This window comes from Primulina eburnea, chromosome 1 (assembly GCF_022965805.1).
Source record: "Primulina eburnea isolate SZY01 chromosome 1, ASM2296580v1, whole genome shotgun sequence".
Lineage (NCBI taxonomy): Eukaryota > Viridiplantae > Streptophyta > Magnoliopsida > Lamiales > Gesneriaceae > Primulina > Primulina eburnea.
In genome coordinates, this window is record NC_133101.1 from 2,373,286 (window position 1) to 2,394,711 (window position 21,426).

The 21,426-nt window shown below is 35.2% G+C and overlaps 4 protein-coding genes across 8 annotated transcripts; 2 read left to right on the top strand and 2 right to left on the bottom strand.

The window, feature by feature from the left end:
* LOC140808027 (protein disulfide isomerase-like 1-2) lies at window positions 1-3,884 on the top strand. The gene is made up of 8 exons (XM_073165061.1): window positions 1-325; window positions 488-518; window positions 627-914; window positions 992-1,072; window positions 2,600-2,731; window positions 2,845-2,964; window positions 3,264-3,486; window positions 3,617-3,884. Exons 4-7 carry the CDS (start codon window positions 1,037-1,039, stop codon window positions 3,480-3,482), a joined length of 507 nt encoding a protein of 168 aa, XP_073021162.1. The 5' UTR covers window positions 1-325; window positions 488-518; window positions 627-914; window positions 992-1,036; the 3' UTR covers window positions 3,483-3,486; window positions 3,617-3,884.
* LOC140807912 (protein DOG1-like 4) lies at window positions 3,673-5,940 on the bottom strand. Of its 2 annotated transcripts, none has more exons than XM_073164957.1 (2): window positions 5,005-5,940; window positions 3,673-4,436 (listed from the first exon to the last, which is right to left on the bottom strand). In XM_073164957.1, exons 1-2 carry the CDS (start codon window positions 5,822-5,824, stop codon window positions 4,384-4,386), a joined length of 873 nt encoding a protein of 290 aa, XP_073021058.1. In that variant the 5' UTR covers window positions 5,825-5,940; the 3' UTR covers window positions 3,673-4,383. The 2 variants fall into 2 exon arrangements, with proteins under 2 accessions (XP_073021058.1, XP_073020994.1); XM_073164893.1 differs by lacking the exon at window positions 3,673-4,436 and adding an exon at window positions 4,491-4,803.
* A 1,367-nt stretch (window positions 5,941-7,307) lies between these two features.
* On the bottom strand, window positions 7,308-16,233 carry LOC140808107 (cyclin-dependent kinase E-1-like). 4 transcript variants are annotated; one of them, XM_073165162.1, is made up of 16 exons: window positions 15,806-16,233; window positions 14,858-14,968; window positions 14,639-14,742; window positions 13,926-13,968; window positions 13,683-13,781; window positions 13,256-13,325; window positions 13,083-13,177; window positions 12,922-12,955; window positions 12,767-12,851; window positions 12,562-12,639; window positions 11,975-12,022; window positions 10,327-10,359; window positions 10,125-10,233; window positions 8,916-9,137; window positions 8,757-8,826; window positions 7,308-7,580 (listed from the first exon to the last, which is right to left on the bottom strand). In XM_073165162.1, exons 1-15 carry the CDS (start codon window positions 16,025-16,027, stop codon window positions 8,758-8,760), a joined length of 1,422 nt encoding a protein of 473 aa, XP_073021263.1. In that variant the 5' UTR covers window positions 16,028-16,233; the 3' UTR covers window positions 7,308-7,580; window position 8,757. The 4 variants fall into 4 exon arrangements, with proteins under 4 accessions (XP_073021263.1, XP_073021477.1, XP_073021339.1 ...); XM_073165376.1 differs by having other exon boundaries at window positions 7,309-7,580; window positions 8,916-9,134; XM_073165238.1 differs by lacking the exon at window positions 7,308-7,580 and adding an exon at window positions 7,618-8,397.
* Window positions 16,234-17,267: 1,034 nt separating this feature from the next.
* On the top strand, window positions 17,268-20,156 carry LOC140808344 (syntaxin-61-like). The gene is made up of 7 exons (XM_073165480.1): window positions 17,268-17,520; window positions 18,286-18,399; window positions 18,845-18,958; window positions 19,074-19,264; window positions 19,452-19,542; window positions 19,621-19,686; window positions 19,859-20,156. Exons 1-7 carry the CDS (start codon window positions 17,467-17,469, stop codon window positions 19,967-19,969), a joined length of 741 nt encoding a protein of 246 aa, XP_073021581.1. The 5' UTR covers window positions 17,268-17,466; the 3' UTR covers window positions 19,970-20,156.
* The last annotated feature ends 1,270 nt before the right edge of the window (window positions 20,157-21,426 follow it).

A 21,426-nucleotide genomic window follows, 5' to 3' on the forward strand; every position in this document is an offset into this window, starting at 1 on the left:
TCACGACACGTCACCCTCTGTCCACCTGGCTCAGATTCAGCGACCTTTATTAACGGCTCCTTCCCATCTTCTTCTTCACATCTTCCAATTCTCTGCAATAATCGAAAGATTCACCCTTTCGGAGGGAGAAAGGTGCAATCGCAGGCATGTAATCTAGGGCTTGGAATTGTACTTTGGCGGTTTCTTTCGTGCTTCTAGCGTTGCTGAATGCATTGCCCGCGACGGCTGGAGGGGAAGGGGAAAAGGTGTTGACTTTGGACCATTCCAATTTCACGGAGACGGTGTCCAAGCACGACTTCATCGTCGTCGCATTCTACGCTCCTTGGTAAGAACTATACGTGAATTGTGCTTCTTGTATACTTGTTTCGCACTTGTATCCTGCACCTGACAGCAGCTATATAGATATGAGTCATTTAGATTACTGGTAAACCATTTGTGTTCTATCGTTTCTAATTTATCAAGTTCCCTTTCTTTGCTATTGTAACAGGTGTTTCTACTCTAAGGCTCTTGCTCCAGAGGTAAACCATTTCTTGCGAGTTCCGGATTTCTTTATCACTATTTTTTATGGAAAGAAATCATTTCAGTTAAGTCTTGTATTATCAGCTAACTCCGTAATTTTTTGTCAGTATGAAAAAACCGCATCTACCCTGAGCAAACACGAGCCTCCAATTATTCTGGCAAAAGTAGATGCATATGACGAAGCAAATAGAGAACTAGCTACTGAATTTGAGATCTACGGTTTTCCGACCATTAAAATCTTGAGAAATGGAGGAAAACACATTCGGGGATATAATGGTCCTCGAGAGGCTTACTGTTTTGTTGATTACTTGAAGAAGCAAGTTGGACCAGCATCAGCTGAAATTAAGTGTCTGGAAGATGCTACCAATCTTCTTGATGAGAAAAAGATTTTTGTGGTAAGCTGCCTGTTTATCTTTTTTGAAATATCTGCCTTTTCTCTTTATCGTTGCTAACACGTTATAATAATCTGCAGGTTGGGGTGTTTCCAAAATTTTCTGGTGAGGAATATGAGAATTTCATGGCTTTAGCTGAGAAGCTTCGATCTGACTATTGGGTAATCGGTTTTCTCGTGTCCAAAACTCAACAAAAATTTTTAAAAAATTTATTTGACATTCAAATAACGTCTCTGGAAAACGGTATGGGTTAAAGAAATTAAATCATTTATAGAGTGTTACTAATTATACTTTTAATGAATAAATCACTCGACACCAACTATTTCGAGATTAGCGGGATAGCTCTTCTAGTATTCCCTACGAACAATCTTCTTGAACTCCTTTCTTCAATCCTCTTAATCCGGTCCACGACTGGAATATTTGTTGCTCTTCTAAATTGCATTTGAAATTTTTAGAAGAGATTTATCATCGAGATAAAAAACCAAAAAGGCGGCTCAAACCCTTAAGATTCTAGGGGTGACTGAAATTTTGGAGCTTGAGAAGAAAGAGCCTTTCGAAAATTGCAAGTGTACGGTGGCCACCTTCCTTGATATTGAAACATTAATCTAGTTTCCATAATTGTAGGTTTAAGCTCCATAATTAACATTAATAGGATTAATTAATTAATTGGACTACTAGTCCAACTAGTTTAATTAATTAATATATTAAAGTCCATTAAAAACTTAATCAATTTGCATGTTGGACTTGTACTACTACAAGCCTGTTATGCATTCTCCCACTCTCCAAATTTTAATTATGATAAATTCAACTCATTGAATTTACTATATCATAATTTTATATAAATTCAACTCTTTGAATTTATTCTCTCGACGGGAACAAATGATCAGGTACTTGTATGACCCTCAATGGTTCAGGCATACAGATAGCCGTGAGTTCATAACTTTTTGTGATTCATGACATTTTCTTTTATCCAGGGTTGCATATTAGATTCGATAGCTATATGATACAATGATGAAATATTCATAGTATCATCGCATACACAACTAGAGAACCCTTGTCCTTAATGTACATCTTAAACTCTAGCCAGATATTTCATGCACTGCTATTTCGTTAGATAACATAGGATATCCACACTCGTAGGTGAGATGTGAATCCTCGACTACAATGCACTGGCTTCTACACATGTCGCAATTGCACCCAACTTTGCCACCTTGTGACTCTCGCGGAGTTAGTAAACGAGTCAAAGCACAATCTCAGTATGTAAAACCTCAGTGTTGTCCTTGGTCGTAAGGACTAATGATGTACAATCACAACCACAAACTTTTCCTCTCGATGAAGACCACTTGGAAAATCCGAGTGAGGGTTGTTCGGTACAATCATGATATGATTACCCATCTGCATGAGCAGACATCTCTAAGATGCTAGTCTCAAACTCAAGCTGCCTTTATCCTTATTTTAGACTGCTGAATCGACTAAGAACTAATTTAGAATAAACAGTGTTTACAAATGAGTTTCAAGATCAAAGTACAATTCATTTGTATTAAAGTATAATCAAGACTTTTATCTATGTTGACTGCATGTGTATACAGATAAAGTAAAACAAGACCATGAAATGTAAATTATATTAAAAGAAAGACTGTTTATTACAACCGAGTCGATAAATTTTTTAGTCAACTGTTGGCTTACAGGACATCTGCTCTAATACTGACTATAGTATTGCTCATACCCTCGATGCTAAATTCCTTCCCCGGGGTGAACCAGTTGACAAGCCAACTCTTCGCTTGCTTAAGCCTTTTGATGAACTGTTTGTTGATTTCCAGGTATTTATTGAAAATGCTTTCCTTCTTATTTGCCCACTCGTTTCGAGTTTCGTTTTTCTATATGTCCTCTTTATGGCTGTTTCATTCTCACGGACGTTTCAATCATATTATAGGATTTCAAAGTTGATGCCATGGAGAAATTTATCGGAGAAGCATCCATCCCACTGGTGACTGTCCGGGACAATGATCCAAGCAATCATATCAACAAATTCTTTGAGAGTTCCAATGCCAAGGTAATCAAGCCTTTTGTATGTATAAGAGTACTAAAACTTAAAGACATTATAAGGACTGTCTTTTTATTAACATTTTATGGGCATGAGAGCGTTGCAGTATTCAAACATTAAGAGTGTTTGTGAATTAAGCTAAACATCATGGCTATTTTAACTTCTCCGGTGCATTGTGACATTATAAGGACTGTCTTTTTATTTATCATGGTTCATACTGGCGAAGCCTTTGCGTCCATCTATCATCATTTGAAGTGAAAAATATTAGTTCCTTTACACCACTCTTAAAGCCTCTAATATGTTCTCAGGATGCAACTGTAAATGATATACCAAGTGACACATTTGACGTACAAAGATACCCTACTCAGTATTTGCGATCGTCAAGTGGTAACTTATTACCATATGATGGTGAGAGGACAAAGGAAGACATAGTAGACTTTATTCAAAAGAACCGGGATAGTCACGCCGATCCAATCTCTACCAAATCTGAGGCCGTGGATACAGATTCTGTCAAGGATAAATTATGAAGAGGTAAATACCGATCTCTACTTGAAACATGAATTGATCTTTAGAATGATTGAATTGCTTATATTTACTTTACATGATAGAATTCCATTTTATGGATAGACTTCTATCCGATTTTTTGGTCTTCTTGATTCAGGGGTTCCTGTTGATCACAGTTCTGAAGTGTTGCAGATTCGTGTTTTGTTGGGAGGCTGTTTTTCTTTCTCCCGCTTACTTATTTTTCTTTTTGTTTGATGAATGTGAAATAAAATAGGTTTGTACCACTTTCTTGTAGGATCAGATTCTGGTTTACTGCAGTAAGTTGTCTTATGTAGCTTCAAATATTTGTCTTTAATTTTGTTCAAGAAATGGAACTACAGAACTACAAGAGTAGTATCAATTTAGACTGGTGCAATTTCATTCAATTACTCTGGTGAGGAGCCACTGGTAATCAACTAGGGTGCAACTAGTAGTAAAATAGAAAGTTCTTTAATTTCAGACATGCTGAATTTCTAGCAGATGCCTGGTATAATATGTGGAGATATGCTAGACAAGAGAAGAGCTTTCGTTGTGTTTCCATTTGAAACAGACGGGTTCTATCCCATCTAGGGGTGGGAACCATACCGAAAGATTCCGCAGCCTGTTACCACATGCTTCCTTAGCTTGGGATAGCTTATTTTGTAGGATGGTACTTTTTTTAATCTTTTTGAAAATTTCTTTGTTTTCCCCCAAGCGTGCAATGTGATTAGCACCCAGTACTTAAATGAGTTGAATCGTGAGATGCCGTTGAACTAAGCGTTATAAATTGTGGGAAACAAAATAAAACATCACTCTGCTACAGTTTGTACCATTCACCATTTTTCTTGTTTGGAGCTGCAACTTTTCTTCATACATTTGTGCTTGCTTCATTAATTCTACATCATATCAACAATAATCCCCACCAGCACCAAGCTCCCAATATAAACAAAAACTGGAGCCTGAATTCCATTTAGAGAGGCAAATCTCAAATAGCTAAGTTACTACCCACAAAATCTCAGAAAATATGAACTTCCCATATCAGTGGCAGAGTAAACATCATTGAAGATTTCGATTCACTTGTCTGTATCTAACAACAGGTATAGAACAATGGGGAAACTGGAACACAGCACTCATTGGACTGAACAAAAATCCCAAAACATCAAAATTCACCAGGAAAAAGTCAACACCATAACAGAACGTTCCAAAGAACAGCAAACCAAGATCGTGAAATCCTCGGAACGACATCAACAATCGAAATCCCTATTTTTTGTATATACTGGTTCCTAGACATCAAACTGATGCGGCCAGAAACTGGAACACAGTGATCTGCGGATCGAACAGACGTGCCAAAACATAAAAACACACCAAGAAAGAGTCAAAATACCACAACAAAACAATCCCAAGAACAGCAAAATAAGATCGTTAAATCCCCAAACTACATCAACAATCATAATCCCTATCAGTTATGACCTAATTTATGCATGTAGATTAGTTCTCATCCATCAAAATGTTGCTGAGTCTGATCACCTTCGGCAGCTTGATGAATCCTAGCATCCCTCTTCTTCCCCCAGTCATGAAACCTCAAATGCAGCTCAGCTGCAGCAATCAAGAAATGCACACTCTGTACAGGACTCAACAAACCAACTACTTTTCTCAGCGTGTTCATCCTCAAATCATCTGCTTTCTGCAACACCTGCACCAATCCCTCCTCCTTTGGCCCCAGCGCCGCCTCTACCATCTGCTCATCCGCTGCCGCGCCTTCCCTCATCATCTCCGTCACAGCATGTGACAACTCAACCATGGACTTATCCGCCACTCCCTCCTGCTTCTTGGCCATTTTCTCGCTCAATTCCTTCTCCTCCCTTATCGTCACCTTCTGCAATTCGTCCACCTTCTCCAGCTGACCCGGCGAGAGATCACCCAAATCACCCGTGCTTATCCCCCGTAAAATCTCCACAATCCTAGCTTCAAGCTGCAGCCCGGATTTCGAATACAGCAAGTGGACAGCCATACTTGGGCGCCACCCGCCGATCCAGAGGAAAGCATCTTCAAGACTACTCGTCCACGAAGGATTAAACATGATCAAAACATCGTTCTTGGCCCATCTGGATTTAGCTCTGTAATAATGCTCGTAATGCTGGATGACCTTTTCAATTAAAGGAATCAAGATTGTTTCATTCAATTCTTGTTGACTCACAGCCTGTTCCTCCCGTTGCTGGTTCTCTTTAGAGGCTGAAACAAGCTTTTCCAAGTACTGGTTCTGCTCAACAAGCCAGGACTCGAAGAACTTGTGGAAAGATTCAGAATCCTCGAACATGTATGGTGCGCTGCTTGTCGGAAGAGACATGAGAATCTCTGATTACCGGTGGAAACCACAGACGGGAGCAGGCAGTTCTTGTTTTATGGTTCAGTTCAGTAGTAAGCTGTGGAGGCTGTATCCTTGGACATATTTTCCACTTTCCCGATTTTCAATATTTTTAAATATAATATAATTTATATTGAAGAAATATATTTAAGCACCATCAACATTTTTGTTTCGAGTCATAGTTCTCTTTTACAATATTTCAAGTGAGATTGAACTCAAACACTAATTCTAGCCAAGTTCGAACGAGAAATATTTTACTACTTTAGTTTGTGAAAATCTCTCCTTATTTATACAAAAAAAAACAAACAAAAAAACTCTTATGAGATGGTCTCACAGATCAATTTCGTGGGACGAACATCCACGAAAAAGTATTATTTTTTCATGCTACAAGTATTAATTTTTATTGTGAATATCGATAAGGTTGACCCCTCTCACAGATAAAGTTTCATGAGATCGTCTCACAAGAGACATACTCAAAAACAAATAATGTTTAGGCAAAAACTTGTGTGAGACGGTCTCACGGGTCATATTTGTGAGACGGATCTATTATTTGAGTCATCCATAAAAAAATATTACTTTTTATGCTAAGAGTATTACTTTTTATTGTGAATATGGGTAAGGTTGATCCGTTTCACAGATTAAGATCTGTGAGACGGTCTCACATGAGATTCACTCTAATGTTTAATCCCTTTTCATATCCATTCTTTCATAAAAATATTTTATCTTATTGAAATTTAGTTTCTTTTTTCATTGGTATTGAAATATAGTTTTTGAACTTTGTAAATAGCAAATGTTAAATTTTCAATGATTCTTATTTTATCAATTACCTAGGGCTAGGCAATTTCATTACACATTCTTATAACATATTATTAAATATGCAAAATTAACATACCTCTAGGCACCCAATTCAATTAAATATTCAAAAACTCGCTTAAATATGAAAAACGATGTGTTATATATAATTATATATACACCAGTAATTATGTGAGTCGAGTGGTTTCCCTAAAAAAAATATAGAGGGCTTGCTAAATTTTAGGAATTTTAAAGATAATCTCCAAGTTTTTTTATTGTTATTATTTCTTAAACATTTATGATATTTATTTTTAATATTTAAAAGTCAAATATGAAGGTGCAATTAATGTCTGACGGAAGAGGGATAACTAATGGATCTCAGACTTTTATTTTTCTTGTCTTCTTTATTTTCACTCCCTTTCGTGCATTGTCTTTTAGTGCCGCAAGTCTTCCAAAATTGCTTTCGTTTTCTATACTGAGAAACTGAGGTTTGATCCATCCATTATTCATTTCTTCGATGCTACCAACTTTTCCGCATAGATTGGCCGCATATTCTGTGTGGAATTTTCTATCATACAAATGTTCGATAATTAAACGATGTTCATGATGATAATATATTAAAAAAATTAAAAAATAAAATAATCAACGAGAACATAAAAATTTACGTAGTTCACCCTATATAAACTATGTCACAGAGCTACTGCAAATATTTATAACACGGAGAAATTTTAATCTCATGTTATAAATATGGCTGAAATCAATATATCATGATTTCAACCCTAATATAACCAAAATATCTCTATTTTAGGATGCTTAAAAATTAGAGAAAAGAAGCGATTTTCTTTTTCAGCAGCTACCAACCAAATTTGACACGATTTGTTGACAAAATGCATCTGTCACATTTGCAATCTTCCAATCACCATTAAATAAAGGTGGCCCATCTCACCTAACAACAAAAACAAAAATATACATATAAGGGTAATTCTAATTTATATAAAATTGATAAAGAGCCATCATAACCAAAGTGGAACAGATGATTTCATTCGAGGTTAATGGGGTTTACATTCCAGATGCTTAAAGAAAAACCTGATTTATACATGGCTTTTTATCAATGAACGACTCGCTTATTTTATATTGAGATGGATACATTTGTCAATAAAAATCAATCTTCCCTTGATAGGTAAGAGTAAAGTTCAAATGCATAGATGAATGGTAAGCACCAACTTCATTGGAAAATAATTCAAATGCATAGAAATGAAAGCCTGTATGTCCTGCAATAAAACTTCGTCACTCCAGTGAGGACAAATGAAAATTTTTCTTTCAGCCCACAATTCAAGAATAAAAATGTGCCTATGCCCATGAAATAGATTCTACCACATGCGCAAAGGATTCCCAACAACTTTAATGTAATGTCATTGAGAATTCCAGTGGGATTAAAGTTTTGTAACGGATACCATCAGAGAAGAGTTACATGAGATTAAAGAATATCAATTGCCACAAGACAGCCTTATAATATATTGATGTACCAGGTTGCAAATTTTATTATGGAATTCATATGAGAAGCTACTTCTGCTGTTCTCACAAAGGCCACATTACATTTTGAAAATGGTAATGAAAAAATCAAAGCCATCGGGGATAATGTATACCTACTTTTGCACCCCAAAAATAATTATGACAAATAATTTGGCGCACACTTCTTTGGCATACAATTATCAGTTTCTCACTGAGAAATGGAAACCATCCAGAGACAGTGATTTTGAAACCTGGAAATCACCCGACATCAATCTCGTCTCTTAATGTGATGCAATCACATAAATATATACTATATATAAGGAAAAAGTATATTGCAAGAAAAGATTGTAATTTAAATTGCTGAACAGATCACACAATCAGCTAAAAATTTAAACACCACGATAGACCGGAAAGACACTTTGCAGCAGTTTCTGGTAAACATAGATGACAATGTGAAATTTGATTCCATGTGAAAGCTTTACAATTGTTTTTTTCTATAAAAAAAAGTACTGTGTAAGCTTTTATGAAGGGAATTATTGAGTTTTTGAAGGATAATAGATAAAGACAGGATTTCCAAACACCCAAAATTAAGAAATTCAATTTACATTACCTCAATAGCGTCTTGACTTTTGTTGGGGAGGGTATCCAGACATCCCCATTCCCAGGTCTTTCCTTCTCAACTATTATAAAAAGAATAAATCTTGTATCTAACAAGAACGAGAGAAACAATCACAAACATTCAAGAATTTTCTCATTTGAAATCACAAACCTGCTGCTGTTGATGGGCCTGGGGAGCAACACCCCGCTGCAATGGGATGCCACCAGGATTCACTCCACCCATTCCAGCCTGAGAAGCAAGATTATATGCTGGAATACCAGGAGGCTGCATTCGTTGCACACCAACCATGGGCATTTGTCTGGGCACAGATCTAGTTTGTATCACATGAGGACCTTGCATACCCCCAGATGCTGGATTTCCAGATGATACCTGCTATACAAAACCAAAAGACGGGAATGAATGAGGAAAAGAAGATGCACACAGGAAACCATCATTCAAATCTTGACGCTGCTATCCCGCCACATGCATCGTATCACCAGAAAATGCTATTAACAATGCTTAGATTTTTCTGGAGGATCTTCAAATAAGACTTTTATAATAATGGGGTTCTTTAAACAGGTTTCAAAAAAATCATGGAAATATTTACAGGTTACTGGGTTTTTCAATCATTTTAGCACCCAATGTGATTTTTGGAAAGTAACAATAACTAGGAAACTCACATCTTCAGAAATCGTTCTAGAATTAATAGTAGTCTGGGACAACTATTAACCCTCAAAACATATAAGAAGAATACTTTAGCAAACACGACCACGCTACAGCCCCACATGATTTATGAAGGCCAGAGTACCCGGAGGCCACATTACGCATAAAGATCTACAACAAAATAGGAAATCTATTTTAAGATATATGAATTTATAAATTAATGAATTAGCTGTTGACAATGTCAGAGTAAAAACTAGCTTTTGCAATTTGTTAGTGTGTTTCAGAAATGTCAAATAAATGCTACTAATTTCCACATTTGTATCAATCAAGTTTCTCAGTTCTATGCAGGTGATTTCATCTTGACTTCCAAATGACTTTGGCATTAGTTCCCCGTAAGTACAGTTCAACACACTTGATACTGCACCTGATATGTGGATGATCATTAGAACTGCCAAACATGAAATCTTAGGTAACTTGCCTCCAGGCTTGCAACATACATTCTTAGGATGCACAATAACCCTGTCAAACTATGTTTACTGCTTTAAAATTCTCAACACCACTATGGAATGACGTTTTGTAAAAATAAAGGGGCATCCCTGAATATATCATGGTAAGCTCAGATGATTGCAAATAGCAAATGGAAAGATCTCCAGACAAATTAAAATGGAGGTAGTTTCCATTTAAAAGTCAAGAAATTGAAAAGTTGGGAAATGATACCGGTTGAGAGGGCTGAAGACTAATTGTTCCTTCAATATCAGTGCTTGTGTCTACTGGTCGACTTGGGTAGTTCACAACTTTCTCTCCTGGTTGTGGGGATACCAGTGCACTGAGACCAATTAATTAAAAAATTATAACTTAGTTACTGCAGGAGTCTGCTGATATGCATGATACAATAAGAAAATAAAATAAGATTACATACTTGCGTCCTGGCAAAGGTTCCAAGCGAAAATACCTGAGAATTAGGAAAAGTGATACTTAAGAAAATTGACACATAGTTACAACGTTGTACTCTAAGATTAGAAGCAATTTTGACATTGGAAAAAGAACACAACTTGATCTTTTGAGAGAATAAAAACATGGAATGGTGAGAAAAGATAAATAATGCAAGGAGTAAAACAGAATAAAATACTCATGAAGCTTTTAGCTATCACATAAATGTGAGATGAAGAATGCCCCATTAATTGTTAAAAAGCCATCTTATAATGCAACACTAAAAATATTAACCAGTTTTACCACTATCATCGTGGGCTCCAAATTGATGAGCATGTCCAGCTAGCCAGAAAACAGAAAACCATAAAGAACCGTGCAATAAAGTCTGGTCCATTACACAGAAAAAGAAAGTGTGATATACTAGATGGGTTGATTTTAATTTTAATCTCGAACCGTGTCACACTTTGGCTCCTGATAACCCAGGCAACCAACAAGACCAACAGCCTAATTTGTTCATGTATGCTTTTCAGAAGCCTCTTTTGCTGGTTACTTACACAATTTGTTTGACAGCCACAGTATTTAGCATGCACACAACAGCTCAGGTGGGGATCAACAACTAAATTCATAGCATGCACTAAATGAATTATTTTGAATTCCAGTTGAAGATTCATAGTACTGACCAAAAGGTGATGACCATATTTTGTAGGCAAAGGTTCGCGTTTACATTCAAATTAGTCAACTCAAGACAGCAAAAAGCAAGAGGTTTTACTTAACAGTGCAAACATCAGACATAAAATTTCATATAGAAAAAATATTCAACATGTGCAAGTCTTTGGAACAGTAGAACGCATCCCAATCATCAATCAATAATGCTTCTATCAGGATAATAGATGAATTAAAGCCATCCAAATTTAGGAAAATGAGAAAGAAAGAGAATCTGTTAATTTAATTGCATATATTAAATAAACTGTCAGTTTCAAAAGGAGTCAAGATTGAAATGAGCATGATCATAAGTACTGATCGGGAAAATATTATCACAAGAACAAGTCGCAAGACACGGAAGTAAAGGTAACGAAAAGATAATTACAACAGTAGAAAAAAGAGGGGGAAATTAACAGAAGAAGATATTAACAATCATGGCAAAGGACATATTTGGAAAAGAGTGATAGTCTGGAGGTGAAATGAGTAAAGATTGGACTAAATCTTTCATCAGGTCTAAGCAAACATATTGTAACTAGAGAGATGCAAAATATGTATAAACAACTTTAAGTTTTTCGTGTAGCATTACGATGTTAAATATTAAATCAGCATGCATGGATCCTCATTTTCGCAAAGGAGGAATGACACATGCAAGTGAAAGTACAAAATTCTCCAAACTATGCATTCAGAAAAAACCAAGAAAATTATACTCAAATTGAGCAGCAGCAACTGTTTATATCACACGATAAGGGGAACATCTCTGGCATCATGCAATATAAGTTCACTATCATGTTCAAAAATATTTGTAATTTTATTGAGATCCAAAAAACATGTGTTCTCTTTTATTTTAAGAAGGGCAATAACGATCATCCAAGTATAACGCTCAATAGAGCTGATAAGGATTCAGGAGGAGGAGGAAAAAAAGGTTGATTACATACTCATGCTCAAGAGCTTGCGATGCTGTTATCCTTTTTCTAGGATCGTACCTGCAAATATAACAAAAGATCTCAGTCAATCAATACACTTAACTTTTTTAAAATAAAAAATGAATCAGTAACCAATTTCAGGGGAAAAAGTTGAAAGCAAAACAAAGGAGGCACTTGGTATTACAGAAAGAGGATAATGCCAACTCGTATTTTTTATATGCTTGTTTTTTATGATAAATATATTCATGATTTCATTCATGGCATCGAATAGTCTAACTAGTGATTTCAGATACAGAAATAGCAATGACTAGTCGCTTTTACACAATGGTGATCAGATGGTGGCGGACCACATCATTCAGAAATTCATACCAACAATTCATAATAAAGGGATGTCATATTCTAGCAAATACACAAACTCATTCAGAATTTCTCACTAAAGATCAACTACACAGGAACCAAAACGTAATTCCAGTCCAGAAATAAATAATGGAAAGCAAGACATCACATACTGGAAGTTATTATCATGTGATTAAAAGGGTTTCAAATTAAAAAAGAATGAAAAAAACAAGAATTGCATAAAGTGAACATTAAATTCATACTCGAGCATCCTAGATAGAAGGTCATATGCTGGAGTTTTGGGAAGGACAGGAACTACAGTGTGAAGTCCCGTATTGTCACTGTCAAAAATGAATAAAATTAAACAAGAAGAAGCACATCTTAACACCACATACAAGAACGATATTCACTAGAAAGACTACTGAAATCAATATACTAATAAAAATGGCCAGAATGAAGATCGCTCACTATTTATGCCCCTGAATGTGCTGTAGATCAGACTGCCAATGTGGAAGATTCACAAGCATGGGCCACTTTTCTTGTGTGGGATGACCTGATGCCACAATAAACTATCACTAGTTCACTGAACAACTAAAATAAGGGGGGATTACAACAATTCTCACCTAGAACCTTAAAAATTTTGTCCAGTTGATCGAGCTGCATCAGACAAAGAAATTTTAGACTCGACAGCAACAAAATAGAACTAGAGATGATCTGACATTAAATGACACACACAGTTATTAATTCTCCCTCACAAAGAATGCAAGAAAGAAAAACACGACACCTGAAATGGGTTAGGAGTCCCTTTTACTTCTTGCCCTTGAAATAGTGGCTTCAACATCAAAAGTTCGGCAAAAATGCAACCCACAGCCCACATATCTTCCAGACAAAATCAAAACATATAATAATGTGTACAATGAGATGATTGAAATGACAAATGGCCCCTAGAAATCATACCAACAGCACTTGTGTAGTGTTTGGACCCAAGGAGTAACTCAGGAGCACGATACCAAATAGTCACTACAACCTGCCACGAGATACATATGGATGAAAATGTTGGTATTGCTCAAGAAACTCAAATTTTGGTAGTTCTATTTATAAAATTTTGTTTCCTGTAACTATAGGTAATCACTGATCAGAAATCAACTGCAAGGCAGCTGTATCATAGGATTGGAAGACTCAAGAAGACCAAACAGCTGGCAGATTCATGTTATTTATAATTTCACATGACAGTGTCTAATTATGAGGCCAACAGTAACCAAATAATACAAGTTAGGACACGCAAAGACCAAAGTTGCAGAAAAACAGAATGAGAGAGAGACTGGAAAAAACCATTTTGTAAATTGAAGATGGACAAAAACGGCAGGAACAGTTAATTCATTACCCCATTATCAGATAGTGGCTTTAAAGGAGCTTGGTAAATTCTTGCAAGGCCAAAATCAGCAATTTTCACCACCCCTTGTTCTTCTCCTTCACCCATTACCTGGTGATCAAAAGTTTCAGAAAACTGATGAAAGAAGTGCGATCCAATGTTCTCAAATTTTAATAATAGCGTGTAACTTCATTACAATGATTTCAGATCAATATAATAATTACAAAGCAAAATGGAAGTCGTAGAGTATCTTACCAAGATATTTGATGGCTTTAGATCTCGGTGGATAATCCAATTGCTGCAGAAAATTTCGATATAAACAAGATTTCAACAAGGACAATGTTGTTATTCGATGGAAATTGAATCGCAGACCACAAACAACCAAGACTAGCTGTTCCGTGTGACCCAACAAGATATAACGTATCTATCCCAAATCAACGAGCCAAATTCAAGAAAACGATCCAGAAACTAAGTTTTGGAATCTAATTTACAGAAATTCATAAAAAAATTGACAAAAAATGTTGATAAGCTAGAAACTTAAGAGTATAAAAAATGTGAATTTATCTTCTCCACAGTGTTTTGTCTGAAATTAAAGGCAAATAGTTTTAGAAGTTGCATTTTTTCAAAATCCAAATGCACAAAGTCATTGCCCTCAACATTTGTTCCCCCAATCGCACTACAGTGCTATCCATATCAACACCAAAACCAAACGAGACTGACATCCACAGGAGCTGTAAATGGCAATCATATCACAGATTGAAAACTAACTTCACCAAAGTTTCTTGTACTTCATGATTAGACATGTGTTTCACACAGAATCTAACCCCGGCGTTCAAGAATTCGTAGAATAGAACAAGTTTCTTTTGTCTGGATTTACAAACTAGTTCAAAACATTTTGATCCATATTGGGATACGAGTCATCAGAAAACATAGTGATTAATCGCAACATAATAAGAAACATGCATAACCTGTGAAGATAATTAAGACCGTTAAGAAGCTGCCATAACAAGGACTTGATGGTGTAGGGATTGATTTGTTGGTTGACCTTGTCCCTGTGATGTCGAATGATTTCCTGGCAGTATTCAAGACACATCAATACAGTTTGCTTTAAACATTGATGAATACCAACACAAGTAAATTAGTTTTTGCATGGTTTAAGATAGAGAACGAGTGAGAAATTTACTCACGTATAGATCGTGCTCGGCGTAGTCAAAAGCTAGATAAAGTGACATATCAGCATGATTGATGTGCACGTTAGCAAGCTTTACCACATTCTCATGGGAAATCTCTCGAAGCAACTAGCATCAAAATACCACATAATTAAATCTAACATTTAATGAAAATGAAAAGAATGAAAAAGGAAAAAAGTACGTGTAAAGGCCAAAAAAGGATATTTGAAGTACTAGATATATCTTCAGTTTGGGAATAGACAGTGAAAGAAACTGAGTCCACACGTGAATATGGCTCTCTTTTTTACCATTGATCTTCTAAGCATAAAAATGATAATTGACTAATATCGTGGATTTAAAAGCAAATCTGCCAATCGTTATTCTTCCTTTCTTTTCTCCAAAATAATGTTATTTTTCATCTTTGCAGTAACCCACTAGTAACCTAGGCTAAAGAAATCGGCATCTATTCCCTGATCATATTTCTTAATCCAGACAATTGTCGCCAGGTATGACATGTATCAGTGTTCTAACAAGTTAAACCACATGTATTCACGAAATAAATAAGGTAAAGATGAAATTAATGGTACACTTATTGGTCGTCCTATCCAGTCAATCAAGTCAATATTTGCAAATAATTTCCAGAATATCCATCCAAAACATTGGCACCAAAAAGGTTACCAAACACCAGCTTTCAACCAGAGCATTAACTTCTATGGATTCCAGGAAATAAGACAATACGAAGACAAAAAGTACAAAGATTCACCATTTTCTTCCTTCAATTCAGGAAACAAACACGAAAAAGAACCCAATCCAATTCCACAACCAATACTCCTAACAACTTTCACATCCTCTAGTTCAAACCGACTTCGTACACAACAGAAGCACAAACACCCACAAAACCCTATATAAAAACCATAATCACACGATCAAACACGCAGAATCGATTAACAATCACACTTTTTGTACCATAATTTCGCGAATTGCGGTGGGAGAAACGCCATCCCCGTCTTTGGACTGCTTGAATTTCTTTATGGCAATCGATTTGGATCGATTCAGCTTGATCTTCGCCAAGAAAACCAAACCATATGTCCCCTCCCCGATTTTCCCAATCACGTCGTACTGCTCCAGCCACTCAGGTTTGTTTCCGCCGCTGTTGCTGTTCGAATTGCTCGCTCTTCCATCAGCCATCTCCTCCAATAGCTTGACCGAGGAATCTGCTTTATTTTCCTAATTTTCTCAGTATCTACAGAGATATCCCTTCAATTGAAATTGGGAAAACCATTTTTTTGGAGGTTGAAGCCTCCGTGCATGCGTATGAGCGTCAATAAGCAGTAGAGATTTTGAAGTAACCAATTTTGTTTTCTGTTTCCAGTTTTAATGTAATAACCAAGCAAATCCTTAATTAATTGAGGTTTGGGGTATAACAACTTTCCCATTATACGTTATTTTGTTCCCGTCTGTCTACCGGACAATTCTATCCTACTCCGGGATATTTACTCTCTGTCACTAAATAATATATACATGTATAGCATTTAAAAATAGCTACAATAATTTTATTAGCGTTAATAAATAGGTAGAACATTTTCTTATAATAATTAAATTTTAAAATATTGATTTTTTACATTTCATATGATTCTACCACAAAAATAAGAATAATAGAAATGAAAATCTCAAACCTAAAAGATTTACTATCAAAAAAAAATTCACGTAATTTTTAAATATAAAATATTAAGTTTTAAATTTTGATAATAATAATAATATAATGATATAACACATGTTATATACATTAAACGAAATTAGTTTAATAATTAGTTTGGTTGATTTTGGTTAAAGTAGTGTGAAATGTAATAATAATAATAAAAAAAAAGACACGCATAAGGAAAAAAAGTAAAGGGGAGTACTTCACCTGGTGTAGGATAGAATTGGCCCTGTCTACCCATCCGTTTACGGTCTAAACAAAGCTCTAATTTCGTCTTCTTTTTTTAATCTTTTACTCGTGAAATGAAAATATTATTACAAATATTTAGAACAAAAAATAATATATTTTTTTTATAAATGAACTAAATAGAATATATGTCATAAAATGGATGTATATAATCGTTCGACGTTATAATATATATTTGATTTCACCGGTTTGGAAATTAATAGATATTTCGAGGAAGAATTCTTATTCGATATTACCCAATTCAATACTATTAGAAGTTATCAAAAGTTTCGATTTTTGCAAGTTTATTGGGTTTAATAATTTTTTGATAATATTGTGGGCAAGAGGAGCTCAAACAAAGAAATAAAATAACTAATACAACACAAATTCTTAGTTCTTACATGAGGATTTAAAAAGTCAAATATGAGATTGGGCCATCGGAAAATTTTCCCTTTGAGCCATTGGGTCGGCCCAGGAAATCGAACGGGTTTAACCCGAGTGTTTTGGTACATGTACCCTCTCTCTCTTCCACCACCGAACGGAACTTCAACTTCTCCATCCCGCTGCCTGAATCAAGCATTCATATTCTCTTTCTCTTTCGAATCTCTCTGATTTTTCAGATTTCAGATCTTGAAATTCTGCAAGATTTTTTTGGTGTCAACGCATGTCAAATCTGAGAGGATACTTATAATTGAGTATAAATATGTCTTCAGCTCAAGACCCATTTTACATTGTGAAAGAGGAGATTCAGGATTCTGTAAGTGTTATTCTCTCTATTCTGTTCGCAGATCTATCGTGCGTTTTTTGTTTTCGATTTTGTGTTGCTAGTTCGCCCCTTTTGCTGATCAAATCTCAGGTGTCTTGTGTTTTATATCTACTTCAGATTCTGGGATTAAGTTGTTTTTTATTTATCAATGACTGTTGTTTTGTTTTTGTGGTGGGATTTGAGGGGATTCAAGTTATTTTTAGTGTATCAATTTGATCATGGGTCTGGATGTAGTCCGAGTTTAGTGATTGGAATGATCCTTTTGGTAATTTTGCTGGTAATTGTAGGGGTGAGTATATTGATTGGAGTCGTAGCATTAGAATTATAGTGTTCCTATTTGAGAAAATTAGTAAAAATTAATTCTTTGGTTATTATATTGTGAATACTAAGTGAATGTAATTTTATCTACTATCTAGTTAATTACACCATTCACCTTTTCCAATGCTTGGTTTCCTAGTTTTCCTACTGATCAGCTGCGCAATGAGTCTCAGTGCTTCTTAAACAGATCAAAATTTTAAACAACTAATGGATGTACAGCCCCACTAACAAATCTGGGTGATTATGAAAAGATGATCTATTGACTGTATTAGAGTCTGGTACTGCCGTACTGGTATCACCTACTAATGATTTTAATATCTATATCAAAAGAATATGTTTTAAGTCCAACCCCCAGATACCCATCTTTGTTGGCCTCTATTGCGGTCGTTTTGGATTATTTGAAATCTGAATCTTACCATCCAAGTTCTACTTCAATAGATTGATAAATTGCTCTCAAAGTTTCATCAATGGGAACGAATGCATTCGGATAGTGGTGAGCAGCTGCATCTCTCTAAGGAGCTTCTTGCTGGTTGCGAGAGCATTGACTGGCAGGTATGACTTAAAATATGAATACCTGAGTGTAGTTTCCTTTCCTTTTGGAATGATGAATGATCTTGAAGCTTTGAAATGTTTTAAATGGCGTTGACCAAAAAAAGTGATTGACATGAAGCACGGTGTGTATTTATCAAATTGATATATTTATTTGCATCCACTTAACGTTGGATGAGTTTTCACTTGTTAAAGGTGTATTGGATCTATAACTACTCTAATCTTTAAGCTGTTACTTTTTTAAGAAGAATTGATCTCTTGCATCCTCTTGGAATAAGAATCATTTATGATCATGGTTACAAAAATAACAAAAAATAAATTGTGAATTATTGATATTAGTTTTGTTTCATAATGATTTTGATAAAATGCTTCTATAGCTTCTCTGATCGTTGACAGGTAATTGTAAAGTATCTTGTCAGTACTGAAACTTTGTTTTCTTGGTAAAAAGGTGGATGAGTTGAACAAGACAATTGCCGTTGCAGCAAGAGATCCTGCATTATATGGTATCAATGAAGTGGAGCTTGATAAAAGGAGAATATGGACTAGCAATGCTCGTTCTCAGGTATCATCGGACATATTATCATCGAGCGTATATACTTTACGTGTTGGTGCAGATAGTACATATGTTTTTTGGTTCATATTTATCACATCTCTGAAAAAATGTTGCTAACGGATAGGTGGGAACGGTAAAGAAATCAGTCGTGACTGGAAAGGAGTTGAATGGGACAAGCACTTCTAATGTCAATGGTATGCGGCATGAGCTTATGAGGATGCCCGATTCGCGTCAAACTGATAGGAACCAGTACATTGCACACAGTAACAATGATTTCATATCATCAGAATCAGATAGACAACTACTTCTGATAAGGTAATTTTGTAGTTTAAGAAATCTTGTTGATGACTAACTGGGGGCTCTCTATGTTAATATTGCTGCATTTATATGTCCCGCTGAGAAAGCATTTAATTCATCCTAAAGCTAAGAAAGCTTTGACGTAGATTCCTGCTATTTTCTGTGTTTGCGTATTCTCCATCTGATTAAAGTTTATGGAATAAAGGCGACAGGACGAGGAGTTAGATGAACTAAGCGCCAGTGTTGAAAGAATTGGAGGTGTTGGGCTCACAATACATGAAGAGCTCCTTGCTCAAGTAATTCATCTGTAAATTTTGAGTAAACTTTCTTACCCGCTTGGTAATTATTGAGACTGTAAATCCCTGGCTCTCCAGGAAAAAATTGTTGATGAATTGGGCACAGAGATGGACAGCACATCAAATCGTCTCGATTTTGTTCAGGTGAAAGCCTTTCACTTAACAGACATTGTCTTTAATATGACTCGTGTACCAATAAATACCATACAATCTGCTACCAATGATTTAAAATTCTGCAAGGAAGCTTTTTATTTCTTGATTGGAGAGCATCTTGTTGCTTATCACCTATCTTATTCTTCTCTTCTTTTTTCTGCAGAAAAAGGTCGCCATGGTAATGAAGAAGGCTAGTGTGAAGGGTCAACTACTGATGATTTTATTTTTACTCGTTTTATTTATCATTCTTTTCGTTCTGGTCTTCTTCGCTTAGACGTTATTTACCCGGAACTTGAGCGTACAGTGAGGAGTTTTGGTTGATGGTACTCTTGTGAACTGGGTATTTTTCATTATGAATGGATTATGTGGATTTTGCCAGTGAAATAATTGTTATAGGGTCATAGATGATTGTATACACTTATTGTTTGTGCTATGGAGCTTATACTTATCGTTTGATTTAATTATGGGAGTTCCTTCACAAGTTGGTATTTTCGAAGTCATCATGTCCTCAACTTTAAAAAAAACATCTCGGATTTGAGATATAATTATAACGAACTCTTCTCAACTAAACAAAATAATGTTATTGCAAACTAGCGCAGTACCATATAATATTTGACCAAGAGATGAATTTCTGTCATTCTATGCATGATATTGTCGGAAATGCGAAGGAAAATTATGGTGGCAATTCCATATGGATTGGAAGAGGTTGAAATGAAATTGAGTTGACTACAGTCATTCAATTTCAGTGTCGAATTTAATTGCTAGTTCATGGGAAAAAAATCGGCCTACATCTGTCAATGTTAAAGTTAAAAATGAGCCGTTAATATCCATTATCGTCGAGAGTATCCGGTAAATATTGATAAACTTGGAATCAACTTATAGTTTGTGGTAATAGTACAACTTCAATATTTTAAACTAGATGACAAGATTCTGATACCAATTGTTGGGATTATGCCGAAACGATTGACGATCATGATGGTAATACAATACCAACTATACAACAGTCAAAATGTCATAGTTCAATATATATTTCTTGATCTATCACATCCACGTACTCTACTCTCACAATTGTCTATTGTATCTTCTTTGATTTTGAATATTTATTATAATTTTTTTAAAGAATATACATCAATCTTATGAAAAAATATCATAATTATAGCTAATCATTTCCAATGGCCTAACGTCGTTGTGGATATTGACGCGAGCAATGCTGTTGATTTCGTTTATCATCAAGCAACATTATTGTATATTTCTAAGCCTTTTTTTGTAAAATATGAATTTGTTGAACTTTGTTTTCTGGGAAAAAAAAAAACAAAAAAGAAGTGAGAAAGAAAAGAAATTGATCAAAATTGGGTCTGATCTGTGAATATAATAATATACAGGGCAACTTTTGTAAATATCAATACTCACATTTCTTGTTTCTTTTTATCTACGTATGCCAATTGAATGGTAGTATATATACTAGGAATGATCACGTGTGATGCACGTGGAATCAATAATGAAAAATATAATAATGAGATTTAGATAATTTTTAAAATCGTTTGAATAACATCTTGTTTATGAGTATTTATTAATCTAAAAACATCAAAACATAATAAATAAAAATATATCATGACGATAAATCAAATACATTCACTTATTTATATAACATATTTCAATTCGAGTTATTATAACATAATGACAATTCTCTTAAATTAACAAATATATTTTTCGTCCAAATATCATTCACAA

Bases quoted from the DNA above. Each gene is read 5' to 3' on its own strand.
- LOC140808027 (XM_073165061.1), top strand. From the start codon at position 1,037: ATGGCTTTAGCTGAGAAGCTTCGATCTGACTATTGG. The intron at 1,073-2,599 runs GTAATCGGTTTT...GTTGGCTTACAG, and splicing joins AGCTTCGATCTGACTATTGG to GACATCTGCTCTAATACTGA. The intron at 2,732-2,844 runs GTATTTATTGAA...ATCATATTATAG, and splicing joins AACTGTTTGTTGATTTCCAG to GATTTCAAAGTTGATGCCAT.
- LOC140807912 (XM_073164893.1), bottom strand. From the start codon at position 5,824: ATGTCTCTTCCGACAAGCAGCGCACCATACATGTTCGAGGATTCTGAA. The intron at 4,804-5,004 runs GTGATCAGACTC...TTCGATCCGCAG, and splicing joins GATTCATCAAGCTGCCGAAG to ATCACTGTGTTCCAGTTTCT.
- LOC140808107 (XM_073165162.1), bottom strand. From the start codon at position 16,027: ATGGCTGATGGAAGAGCGAGCAATTCGAACAGCAACAGCGGCGGAAAC. The intron at 12,956-13,082 runs GTGTCGTGTTTT...TGTCTGATGCAG, and splicing joins GGACTCCTAACCCATTTCAG to CTCGATCAACTGGACAAAAT. The intron at 10,234-10,326 runs GTATGTAATCTT...AATTGGTCTCAG, and splicing joins GAACCTTTGCCAGGACGCAA to TGCACTGGTATCCCCACAAC.
- LOC140808344 (XM_073165480.1), top strand. From the start codon at position 17,467: ATGTCTTCAGCTCAAGACCCATTTTACATTGTGAAAGAGGAGATTCAG. The intron at 19,265-19,451 runs GTAATTTTGTAG...TATGGAATAAAG, and splicing joins AGACAACTACTTCTGATAAG to GCGACAGGACGAGGAGTTAG. The intron at 19,543-19,620 runs GTAATTCATCTG...CTGGCTCTCCAG, and splicing joins ATGAAGAGCTCCTTGCTCAA to GAAAAAATTGTTGATGAATT.